At 47.5% G+C, this 13,157-nt stretch overlaps 1 protein-coding gene and 1 non-coding gene across 2 annotated transcripts in view; both read left to right on the plus strand.

Moving 5' to 3' along the window:
* Positions 1 to 13,157, plus strand: part of PKD1L1 (polycystin 1 like 1, transient receptor potential channel interacting) — a 94,073-nt gene that overhangs the window by 60,141 nt on the left and 20,775 nt on the right. Inside the window, exons 38-39 of the mRNA XM_039911958.1 lie at positions 7,130 to 7,248; positions 8,735 to 8,845. Coding sequence (XP_039767892.1) covers positions 7,130 to 7,248; positions 8,735 to 8,845 — 230 coding nt within the window. The remainder of the gene's footprint in view (positions 1 to 7,129; positions 7,249 to 8,734; positions 8,846 to 13,157) is intronic.
* LOC114811951 lies at positions 6 to 143 on the plus strand. The gene has a single exon (XR_003759646.1). It is a non-coding gene; the product is annotated as a small nucleolar RNA SNORA7 (small nucleolar RNA).

Genomic DNA, 13,157 nt, shown 5'->3' on the forward strand with positions numbered 1-13,157 from the left:
TTTGTTCCCTCTCACGGCTGCACCTGGAGAGTTTCCAGGACTCTACGAGTCTCAACTACAGGAGGGAGAGTCAAGCAGGGGCATACTCATTCCATTCCTAGCTAGGGCAGGGGCTAGCGAGTGGAAGGCCATCTGCTACAAGTCAAGACTCCCCTGTGCCGGGCGGCAGCGGCACGGGAGAGAGTCGAGGGCGGAGACTCGAGTTGACTGCGTGAAAGGAGGCAATGGTAAACCGCTTCTGTGTTTTTACCGAGATAACTTTATGGATACACTACCAGAACAATATCAGATGGAGGTGGGGCGTTCTAGGAAAAATCTGTCCATGGTGTCGCTTTGGGTCAGAGACAGCTCAACAGACTAAGACAAGACAAGACTTAGCCGGGCAGACTCCAACTGCTTTTTTTTGCCTCTCATCGTCCTCAGACCCGGAAGTTTTTGTCTGAACTAGGCATTTGGAAATGACGTGCTTGTTGGAGCAAAAGATGCAGCTCCTGAAATCCGCCCCCGATTAGTTCTCCTCCCGCCCCAACACCTCTGCTTTCCCTCCTGCCCCTACCTCTGCTCTTCCTCCTGCTTTCACACCCCTCCCCTTCCTGCTTTTTCTCTGCACACCGTCCCTCCCACACCTCCTCTCTTCTGTCCTTCCCTTTCTCTCTTTCTCCCTTCCCCTCTCTCTCTCTCTTCTTTTAATGGTCCTCGTTAAGCACTTACTATGGGCCGGGTACTATACTAAGCGCTTGTGTAGATTCAAGATGATGGTTGGACATAGACCCTGTCCCACATGGGGGTCACAGTCTAAATTGGATGGAGGAGGATTTAATCCCCATTTTACAGTTGAGGTGACTGAGGCTCAGAGAAGTTAAGCACTTGCTCAAAGTCACGGAGCAGACAGGTGGTGGAGCCGGAAAGAGAGCCCAGGTCCTCTGACTCCCAGGCTTAGGTTCTTTCCACTAGGCTGTGCTGCTTCCGCTTTCTTTCCTTCCCCTCTCTTTCACTCCCATCTTCCTCCTCACCACCCTAACCTGCCCCTCCTTCCCTCCTAGATTGGGTCATCTGCTACCGATCGTCAACCCCTTCCCTCCCTACCCTCACCACATATGCACACTTTTCTTTTTGTTTCCCTAGTTCTTTCCAGTTTCCCACTGGTTTAGTTATTATTATTATTTATTATAGTTATAATAACATGAATGGCATTCGTCAAGCACTTACTATATGCTAAACTCCGTACTAAGTGCTGGGATTGATACAATCCCATCAGATTAGAGAGAGTCCCTGTCCACATTGGGGCTTACAGTCTAAGAGGGAGGGAGACATTATTTAACCGCCATTTCACGTATGAGGAAACTGAGGACCAGAGACGTTAATATCTTGCCCTGGGTCACACAGTAGACCCGTTGTGGAGGAAGGTTTAGAACCTGGCTCCTGACTACCAGTCCTGTGGTCATTCCACTAGGCCATGAAGCTTCAGTTCCCTCCCCACATCTGAGTCATTGCCAGTTAGAGACTTAAAGACACCTGCCAACCTGTTCTAAAGCTCTGAGGCCATGGCTCTCACAGAAACCATCCTCCTTTATGGGTATAGATGTGGGTGCACGAACTTCCCCATGAGGCCCACATAGCTAAATATTGAGTCAAATGAGGTAATAGTAATAATGATGATGATGATGGTATTTGTCTGATCCGGTAGGGTCGGGTCGTCCCCCGACCCTGGTCATCGCCTGCTTATTAACACTATTGTATTGTATCTTACTGTACCGTGTTGGTGTTGTTTATTGTCGTCAGTGCTGCCACCCACCTCTCTGGCCTCACCAGCCGCCTGACTTTGAGTTTGATCAGGTCGGCCCTTAATCGAGCCTACCCCCGACCCTGGTCATCGCCCGCTTATTAACACTACTGTATTGTATCATACTGTATCATGTTGCTATATTACCGATTTCGTTTGTTACTGTTTATTGTTGTCAGTGCTGCCACCCGCCTCTCTGGCCTCACCATGTCCCTCCTCCCCCCCCCCCCCCCACCCCTTCCTATCCTCCCCTTCCCCTTCCCCTCTCTCGCTCAGCTCTTTCCCGCTCTCTCCGCTGCCTCCTCCCCCCTTCCCCCGCCCTAGAACCCCACTTTACCAGCGCTATCCCTCTTCCCCCTCCCCCTACCCTCCCCCCCACCAAACCTCCTCCTCACCCCCTCACCCCCTCCCCCCTTCTCTCTTCCCCACCCACGCCCCATCCCAGTCCTCCTGTCCCACCGCTACCCCTCATCCCCCTCTCTCCGTCCAGGGCCCCGCCACCTCCTTCCCATCCAAACCCTCCCCTCCCCCCGCCCTCTCCCCCCTCCTCCCCTTGCACCCACAGCTACTTTCAAGTGTGGCCTCTGGAACCCCCGCTCTATTACAGGTAAGCTACCTTTCGTCCATGTCCTTTTCCTCTCCCGCTCTCTCCTCCTCCTCGCCCTTTCGGGAACGTGGCTCACTCCCGAAGACACGGTCTCCGCCGCCGCTCTCTCCGGCGGAGGCCTCTCCTTCTCCCACTCCCCCAGACTCACCGGTAAGGGAGGAGGCGTCGGCTTCCTCCTCTCGCCCCGTTGCCGCTTCCGCACTATCCCTCCTCCCACCTCCCTCTCCTTCCCCTCCTTCGAAGCCCATATCATTGGCCTCTACCACCCCCTCCAGATACTCGTCGCTGTCATCTACCTCCCTCCGGGTCCCACCTCCGACTTCTTCGACCACCTAGACCCCTTTCTCACCTTCCTTCTCTCCTTCTCTCTGCCCACTCTGATCCTCGGAGACTTCAACATCCATATGGATGTACCCGACGACTCCTCTGCCGCCCGCCTGCTATCCCTCCTCGACTCTGTCGACCTCCTCCACCGTACCGCACCCACTCACCGACTCGGTCACACCCTCGATCTCGTCATCTCCTACCACTGCACTATCTCCTCCCTCACCGACTCTGAAATCCCTCTCTCTGACCATAACCTTCTCACCTGCCTCATCTCTCACACTCCCTCCCCCGGCAAATCTTCGCTACTGCCCCACAGAGACCACCACTCTCTCGATCCCATCCGTCTTTCCAATAGCATCTCTCCTCACCTTGCCGCCCTGTCCTCTCTTCCCACTCTCGATGATCAGGTCTGCGCTCTCAACTCCACCCTCTCTACTCATCTCCACTCTCTCGCCCCCCTTTCCCTCTGCCACTCTCGCTCCACTAACCCACAGCCCTGGATCACCTCCTCTGTCCGCCTCCTACGCTCCTATGCTCGAGCTGCCGAGCGCTGCTGGCAAAAGTCCAAGCACCAAGCCGGCCTCACACACTTCAAATTTATCCTTTCCTGCCTTAACTCTGCCCTCTCCTCCGCCAGGCAAAACTTCTTCTCCTCCCTCATCGACACCCATGCCCGTCCCCCCCGCCGATTGTTCCGGACCTTTAACTCTCTCCTTAGGCCCCCTGTTCCTCCCCCTCCCCTATCTCTCACCCCCAATGATCTGGCCACCTATTTCATCACGAAAATCAACACGATCAGGTCTGAGCTCCCCAAATTCACCCCTCCACCTCTCCCCTCCCCCCCACCAACCGTCTCCCCTACTTTCCCATCCTTCCCTGCAGTATCCTCAGAGGAGATCTCCTCCCTCCTCGCAAGTGCCACCCCCTCCACCTGCGCCTTGGACCCCATTCCCTCTCACCTTGTTAAAACCATCGCCCCTGCCCTCCTCCCTTCCTTAACTTCTATTTTTAACCACTCAATCTCCAATGGCTCCTTCCCCTCTGCCTTCAAACATGCCCACGTCTCCCCCATCCTAAAAAAACCCGCTCTCGACCCCACTTCCCCCTCCAGTTATCGCCCTATCTCCCTACTACCCTTCCTTTCCAAAATCCTAGAACGAGTTGTCTACAATCGCTGCTTAGAATTCCTTAACTCCCACTCTCTCCCGGACCCCCTCCGATCTGGCTTCCGTCCCCTCCACTCTACCGAGACTGCTCTCTCTAAGGTCACCCGTGACCTCCTTCTTGCCAAATCCAATGGCTCCTACTCCATTCTGATCCTCCTTGACCTCTCTGCTGCCTTTGACACTGTCGACCATCCCCTCCTCCTCCATACCTTATCTCACCTTGGCTTCACGGACTCTGTCCTCTCCCGGTTCTCCTCTCACCTCTCTGGCCGGTCATTCTCGCTCTCCTTCGCTGGCGCCTCCTCCCCCTCCCATCCTTTAACTGTTGGAGTTCCTCAAGGGTCGGTTCTTGGCCCTCTTCTTTTCTGCATTTACACTCACTCCCTTGGTGAACTCATTCGCTCTCATGGCTTTGACTACCATCTCTACGCAGATGACACGCAGATCTACATCTCCGCCCGTGTCCTCTCCCCCTCCCTTCGGGCTCGCATCTCCTCCCGCCTCCAGGTCGTCTCCACCTGGATGTCGGCCCGCCACCTAAAACTCAACATGAGCAAGACTGAGCTCCTCATCTTCCCTCCCAAACCCGGTCCTCTCCCAGACTTCTCTATCACCGTGGATGGCACAACCATCCTTCCCGTCTCTCAGGCCCGCAATCTGGGTGTCATCCTTGACTCGTCTCTCTTGTTCACTCCACACATCCTATCCGTTACCGAGACCTGCCGGTTTCACCTTTACAATATGGCCAAGATCCACCCTTTCCTCTCCACCCAAACGGCTACCTTACTGCTACGGGCTCTCGTTATATCCCGGCTAGACTACTGTGTCAGCCTTCTCTCTGATTTCCCTTCCTCCTCTCTCGCCCCGCTCCACTCTATTCTTCACTCCGCTGCCCGGCTCATCTTCCTGCAGAAACGATCTGGGCATGTCACTCCCCTTCTTAAACAACTCCAGTGGTTGCCTATCAACCTCCACTCCAAACAAAAACTCCTCACTCTAGGCTTCAAGGCTCTACATCACCTTGCCCCTTCCTATCTCTCCTCCCTTCTCTCTTTCTACCGTCCACACCGCACGCTCCGCTCCTCCGCCGCCCACCTCCTCACCGTCCCTCGGTCTCGCCTATCCCGCCGTCGACCCCTGGGCCACATCCTCCCGCGGTCCTGGAACGTCCTCCCTCCTCACCTCCGCCAAACTGATTCTCTTCCCCTCTTCAAAACCCTTCTTAAAACTTACCTCCTCCAAGAGGCCTTCCCAGACTGAGCTCCCCTTCTCCCTCTACTCCCTCTACCACCCCCCCTTCACCTCTCCACAGCTTAACCCTCTTTTCCCCCCATTTCCCTCTGCTCCTCCCCCTCTCCCTTCCCATCCCCACAGCACTGTACTCGTCTGCTCAACTGTATATATTTTCGTTACCCTATTTATTTTGTTAATGAATTGTACATCGCCTTGATTCTATTTAGTTGCCATTGTTTTTACTAGATGTTCTTCCCGTCGACTCTATTTATTGCCATTGTTCTTGTCTGTCCGTCTCCCCCGATTAGACTGTAAGCCCGTCAAACGGCAGGGACTGTCTCTAACTGTTGCCGACTTGTTCATTGCAAGCGCTTAGTACAGTGCTCTGCACATAGTAAGTGCTCAATAAATGCTATCGAATATTTGGCAAGCCCTTACTATGTGCCAAGCACTGTTCTAAGCACTGTGGTAGATACAAGGTCATCAGGTTGTCCCACGTGGGGCTCACATTCTTCATCCCCATTTCCAGATGAGGTAACTGAGCCACAAAGTTAAGTGACTTGCCCACAGTCTCACAGCTGACGAGTGGCGGAGCTGGGATTAGAACTCACGACCTCTGACTCCCAGGCCTGCTTCCCGAGCTAATAGGTTTGATATTATATTAATTGATTGTTGATATTGATATTAATAGGTAGAGAAGCAGCGTGGCTCAGTTGAAAGAGCACGGGCTTTGGAGTCAGCGGTCATGGGTTTGAATCCCGGATCTGCCACTTGCCAGCTTTGTGACTGTGGGCAAGTCACTTCACTTCTCTGTACCTCGGTTACCTCATCTGTAAAATGGGGATGAAGACTGTGAGCCCCACGTGGGACAACCTGATTCCCCTGTGTCTACCCCAGCGCTTACAACAGTGCTGTGCACATAGTAAGTGCTTAACAAATACCAACATTATTATTATTATTATTATATTAATTTGAGAAGATGTGAGCTATTTAGTTTTCAGGACCCTAATTTACTAAATGATACCCTGTTGGGATTAAATAATATTTCACAATTATGGATCATATTAAATGCTTACTCTATGTACTAAGAATATGTACTAGTACTATTCTTAGACTCTAAGTCCCCCAGAAGGCCTAAATTACACCCAGAGATAATTGTTTTCACCTGAAACGACCTAACATGCTGAGTCACAGTCTTCTCTTAAATACATAATCCCTCATCTCAGAGCAAACCCTTGTGTCCGTACACTATAATCCTATCATTTGACTGAAAAGAAGTGGGAAATTTTCAGTTCATTCATTGATTCATTCAATTACATTTATTGAGCGCTTACGGTGTGCAAAGCACTGGACTAAGCACTTTCAGTTGATTTAAATCCAAGAAAATTTTAGTATTCCCAGTTGATTCCAAAGTGAGTTTGTTTGCATGTAGAAGTTCTCTAAATGGAGTTGGTTTACAACTACCAAAGAAGCCAAATTCCGGCACTACTATTAGACACATTCTTCAGGTAAAATTGTCCTGTTCCATGGTTATAGCTACAATTCATCTTTTGTCTTTAGCAGAAAAAGTCTGAGATTAGCCACAGGATTGCAATTTTTTATTCCCCATCGTTGATGTCGTTTGTAATTCAGGCACTAAAAGACTCTCTGTTCATCCGTACCCTTCGGGCATTTGGTATTCACTCCACCCTCAGCCTCAGAAACTCATGTACATATCTGTAAATTATTGATTTATAGTCCTGTCTGTCTCCTTTCTGGACGGTAAATTCAATGTGGGCAGGGAACACGTCTACCAACTCTGTTGTACTGTCCTCCCCCAAACGCTTAGTACAGTGCTCTGCCCACAGAAAATGCTCAATAAATACCAAGGCATAATTGATTCCTCATGCATAGGGTGAGACCTTCAGCATTGAGCTGTTTGGTTTTTTGGTATTGAACAAGGCAGGCAGCGCTTGGTTTTCCGTCTGATCATCCTGGCCCAGCCGAGTGACCTGATGCCCTTCTCCCTGACAGATCTTGGCCATCCGACAGCGATCCCGCCACTCGCGATGGGCCCGCCCTCCCACTCCAGCCCAGCTCAAAGAAGCTAAGGAGAGAATCCGAAAAGAAACAGTCATCCGGGAGACTCTCAAGTAGGGAAAAAACTTGGATTTTTATTCAGCCTAGATCCCACCTCCTGGATCGCGAACCCTCTCTCGAATTTAGTTGTGTGGGAGATCCTGCCATTTTTATCAGGGGAATTTTGCCCCTCCTGAGGGCTGCTGCCAAAACTGAAAGGAACCTTAAAATCCTAGGATGATTTAAGTCCCTCCCAAATCTTTCTGACTTATTCTGAGAATTTGTATTCATACTTGTTCATTGGTGTTCAAAAAAAAATCATGCCATCCTTCATGTAGCTGTTTAAATCGGATTCTCTTTCTTCTGAAGACAAAACTCATCTGTATGTGAAACAACCTAAGCATGAACTCATTTTCCAGTGGGAAATATTATCTTTTCCTTGGGATATGGCGTGCAAAATGTGAAAACTTCTCTTGGCAGAACCAATCAGGCTGAACAGAGGAGTTCATGATGAGAATGGCCAAAAGATACATCCTAAATTTGCCTATAGCTCTAAAGGAGGTTTGAAGAGAACATTAAAGGTTATATGCAAACCAACTTGACTCCAGAGAGGAAGGGGAGGATTTAGATGTGGTAACTTTCAGAGAGATCACTTCCTGTCTGAATTAGAAGTCAGAGACCAAGTCTTCTTCCCCCCCGACATTATTTTGTTCCTTTATGGGGCCAAACCAATGCTGAAAGGTATGATAAACCCAAAATGTCACTGTTTCTTAATTAAATAGACCGTTTCAGTCACATCAAAAAGGGAAGGTGAGCCAGTGTATATTGCCTTAATCGTCTGATGCCCTCAGGTTTGGGCAGAAACTGTTGGATTTGCATGAAGCGGTCCTGATTTTTGGTTCTGTTTTCAATTTTAATTATGTGAGGGTTTAAGTCATTATGGACTTGATGTGGAGATGGATGGGAGACCACTGGAAATTCTTGAGGAGTGGGAGATATGAGTTGAAATAACTTTAGAAAAAGGATTCAGGCAGCCTAGTGAAGTAAGGACCGGAGTGGGGAGAAACAGGAGGCAGGGAGGTCAGCGAGGAGGCTGTTGCAGTTTTGCCTTCTCATCAGCCAAAATGTTGGCTGCGGCTGGCCCCGGACATTATTTCCTATAAGGATGTGGGCAATGCCACCTCACTGATCGACACCGATTGAAAATGCTTTCTGCTTCATTTACTTTCAGCCGGGTTCAGCTGTATCGAACGAGAGCTTCAGTTCATCCACCAGCCCATCTGGCTGGCAGATGCCAAGGGGCGAGACACATCAGGACTCTTACTGACTTCATTCTCACATCCGCAAGGTGTGGGGAAGTCAGATGTTGTGCCGACTTACCTCATAGGAAAATGTAGTGATTGCCAGTTCATAATTCAAAGCACTTAGGTATACAGTACTGTAGAAAAGCCAAATAGTGTTATTTTCCAAGTATTGCTTTTGGCAGCTCATAAAGTAAAATAGCCTTAATTCTGATGAAAAATAATAGCTCAATGTCGATCTCTTCATTTTTCCCCACAGAGAATTTTTCCTACACACCCTTATGTTATTTCTGCTTTTGTTTATGATACTTGGAAACATTTCCAAAGAAGAATATTTTCTGAACCAAGCCGTCCGGAATGAATTTACCAGGTAAGGCCTGTTGGCTTGGTTTGGGTTAGACCTGGATGAGGAATGAATGGAACCTAGAAGTAAGAGCCCAGCAAACACAGACAAAAGTACTCTGGGTTTGTCCCTGGAAGGTCAGGAATAAGTTACCCAAATTTTCCTAGTAGTAAAATATGGATGATGTCCATATTTTAACTGTCCAGTGCTACCCACAAAATCACTCATTCTGTCTATGCGGGTCCCTCTACTTGCCAGCTAATCAGGCTATTTTGTTTCTTATGAGGATCTTTTTTTTTAAATGGTATTCATGAAGTGCTTACTATGTGCCAGACACTGTTCTAAGCACGGGGGTAGATACAAGTTAATTAGGTTGGACACAGTCCCTGTCCCACATGCGGCTCAGACTTCTTAATCCTCATTTTACAAATGAGCTAAATGAGACCCAGTTAAGCGACTTGCCCAAAGAATGGGTCACATTCTTAATCCCCATTTTACAGATGAGGTAACTAAGCACTGAGAATTGAAATGGCTTGCCCAAGGTCACACAGCAGACATATGGTGGAGCAGGAATTAGAACCCAGACAATCATAATAATAATGGCATTTGTTAAGCACCTCAGCTTAGAGACAGTCGGGCCTCGAAGTGTGCCCTCCAGTACTACAATTCCAGACTCACCCAGGTAGACCCTCCAGGGTTCCTGGATGGGCTGGATGGGGGTGGGATAGGAGGATGAATCCTCCTCACAGGAGAAGGGGGAAGAGAAGGTCAGCCCTTTTTCAGTAGAGTTGAAAGGGGAAAATCACAATTTTAAACATTTTCAGCATGCCTTAGTGGAAAGAGCACGACTTGGGAGTCAGAGGACATGAGTTCTAATTCACGCTCTTCCAGTGGTCTGCTGTGTGACCTTGGGCAAGCCATTTCAATTCTCTGTGCTTAGGTACCTCATCTGTAAATGGGGATTAAGAATGTGAGCCCCACATAGAACAACTCAATTACCTTGTATCTCCCCCAGCGCTTAGAATGGTGCTTGGCACAAAGTAACCGCTTAACAAATACCATTATTACTATTATTATTATTCAGTGCACTTAGAAACAGAATCTTTACTCCTTCTTAATGCCAGCGATCTTTGTGGAGGCCACTGTTTTGACTTGCCTTTTTTTCAATTCAATCAATTCACTGAAATATTGAGAAATTCATGTTTTTGACCCACCACGGGAACTGATGGCTGAGGCCTAGCAAGCTAGTAGTTAAATCGTGACTCCACACTCGTCAGGTTTATGACCATTTAATAAAGGGAGGCCCTTTCAGTTGAAGCGATCTAGTTACCCTGTAAACGAAACATGTTATTTATAAACATTCCGGCAGTGAAACTAATTGTATAGGTTTCAGTTCCTTGTCTGAAATAACAATGATTTCCGATAATGACCAACCTTTGACACTTTTAGGTGCTTGGACAGCGTAAACGTTCATTTGCTGTAAGTGATGTTGCCAGCAGATGGTACTAAAGGCCAAAGATAGGTGGTAAATCAGCTCTGTGATCTGCTGAGAAATCACAAGCAGCAATAAGGGGGAAAACAAATAGATCTGTCTCTTTTAGATCTGACGTTTCATTAGCAAGACTTTAAATCAAAATTGTTAGTCCGCTGGATATGGATTGTAGCCTTTTGATATAAAAAGAAGAGAACATTTCCAAGAACTTATTTCTGAAATATCTCCTCTATCCCTGGTGGTACCTCTCTCAGATTAACGATTGAAATGTTTTGACCTTGACTCGGGATTTTGCCTTAGCTTTTTTTTTTTTTTCCCAGTGACTCATGGACTTCATTAGCACCAGATATTAAAGCCATTAAAGTACACCAGTTGGGGAAAGATATTTGGGCTGTGTATCATAAACTATGTCAACGTCCATATTCATATTTTACCTTTAAACAATGAGAATCAAGTGCTTAGTACAGTAAATAAATAAATACGATTGAATGAATGAAAGAATTCTTCATGAAATCGGGATTTAATGTTATGTTATGTGACCTTGGGCAAGACACTTCACTTTTCTGTACCTCAGTCACCTCATCTGTAAAATGGGGATTAAGACTGTGAGCCCCATGTGGGATGACCTGATTACCTTGTATCTACCCCAGCACTTAAAACAGAGCTTGGCACATAGTAACTGCTTAACAAAAACCATAATTAGATGGTAAATGGTTAAGGCTGCCTTTCTTCATTCGATCTTCAGTGTGTTTCTGAATTCAATAACGATAACCTGAAATTTCAGTTGAACTAAAATATGAGACACAGTGACCTACCTAAATAGGCTGAATACAGCAGTTGAATATAATCCTATTACATTTTCACTACTCTTCAGATAGATTTGTGAAAAACTCCAATTTAACTTCTCCAGGGAGACGAGACGAGGTCTGCGTGCTTTATGGATTGTAAACCTCTCTCCTTACGTGGGGCTTCTTCCTCAGTTTTCCTCCTTCTTAATCTCTTTCTACGGTCATTCAGTCCCCCGACTTGCCTGACAGGAAGTCAGAAATGGCAAGCCCAATGGCCATAACTCCCAGGTGGGTTCCATGTCAGCTGGTACCAGGAACCCTTGGGCAGGTCCATCCTGACCCTAGAATCCATCAGTGGTATTTATTGAGCACTGAGTCTCTGCAGCGCACTGCATTGTAGGTGCTTGGGACTGTACCGTGCAAATACTCCCAGAAGAAGGATTGATTTGGGGGGAGATGAGGTGGGAGGTGATTATTCTTTTGGCCGGGGAGCCCGGCTGGTTTGGGATCCCGGGACCCGTGGTAGAGCAGCTCATATCCTCAGACTTAACAGAGAGGTTGAGCCTAGGCCCATGCCGAACCAGCCCGGAGCCTTCCGGGCGGATTCTAGCATGGCCTAGTGGGAAGGGCACAGGACTGGAAGTCAGAAGATCTAGGCTCTAATCTTGGTTCTGCCACCTGCTTGTCTTCGGGAGTGCTGGGATTGGGGTCTGATTTGCATGATAATATGATGATGATAATGATGGTATTTGTTAAGCACTTACTATGCTCCAGGCACTGTACTAAGTGCTGGGATGGATACAAGCAAATTGGGTTGGACACAGACCCCGTCCCAAGTGGGGCTCCTAGTCTCGATCCCCATTTTACAGATGAAGTAACTGGGAACAGAAAAGTTAAGTGACTTGCCCAAGGTCACAAAGCAGACAAGTAGCAGAGGTGGGATTAGAACCCATGACCTTCTGACTCTTAGGCAACATGCTCTATCCATTAAGCCATCTGTGGAACCTTTAGCATAGTGCTCGACGTCTAATCAGGTTCTTAATAAATTACTCTTATCATTATTATAATAACTAAAATGATTAGAGTCCTCCTGATTAAGGAATTCAACAATAATAATGATGATGATGATGGTATATGTTAAGCGCTTACTATGTGCCAAACACTCTTCTAAGCGCTGGAGAAGATACAAGGCAGTCAGGTTGTCCCGTATGGGGATGATAGTCTTAATCACTATTTTACAGATGAGGTAACTGAGGAACAGAGAAGTGAAGTGACTTGCCCAAAGTCACACAGCTGACAAGTGGAGGAGATGGGATTAGAACCCACGACCTCTGACTCCCAAACCCGTGCTCTTTCCACTAAATCATGCTGTTTCCCAAATTAAAATGCTTTCAAGCCCAGTGCTTGGCACATAGAAATCACTAACAAATGCCATGATTATTATAGTGATATTTAAGTACTGTAGAAAGCTCCACATAGGAGCAATCTCTGTTGTTTTCACATCATTGGATATATCTTGAACCTGGTCTCTAATAATAATAATGACAATCGTTGTGATATTTATGTCCTGACTGTGTGTCCAGCACGGAACTATGCTCTGGGGTGGCTATAAAATAATCAGGTCAGACGTAATTCTTGTCCCACTTGGGGTTCACAGTCTAAGTAGGAAGGAGAATAAGTATTTAATCTCCATTTTACAGGTGAGGAAACTGAGACACAGAAAAGTTGAGTTGTTGCCCAAGCAGCAAGCAGAAACCAGGTCTCCTGACTTCCAGGCCTCTACTCTTTCCATTAGGCCATGATATTCTTTGGCTCTTTGAAGGAAAGCTGCTATAGATATCCTTACTAAACAGGTAAAATAAATGCCTCCATTAATAACAGGATCAGATTTAATGTTCTTTTGCCAGATTTCCTTTGGATATTATTTCCATTCATAGCTTCAGTTCACATCTCCTTCAAGAGGCCTCCCCGATTAAGCCCTCCTTCCCCAGTAAGTACCACTCAATAAGTACCACTGACTGATTGATTTGCAAGAGACTATTGTCACTGACCCTTTTGG

This window comes from Ornithorhynchus anatinus, chromosome 4 (genome assembly GCF_004115215.2).
Source record: "Ornithorhynchus anatinus isolate Pmale09 chromosome 4, mOrnAna1.pri.v4, whole genome shotgun sequence".
Lineage (NCBI taxonomy): Eukaryota > Metazoa > Chordata > Mammalia > Monotremata > Ornithorhynchidae > Ornithorhynchus > Ornithorhynchus anatinus.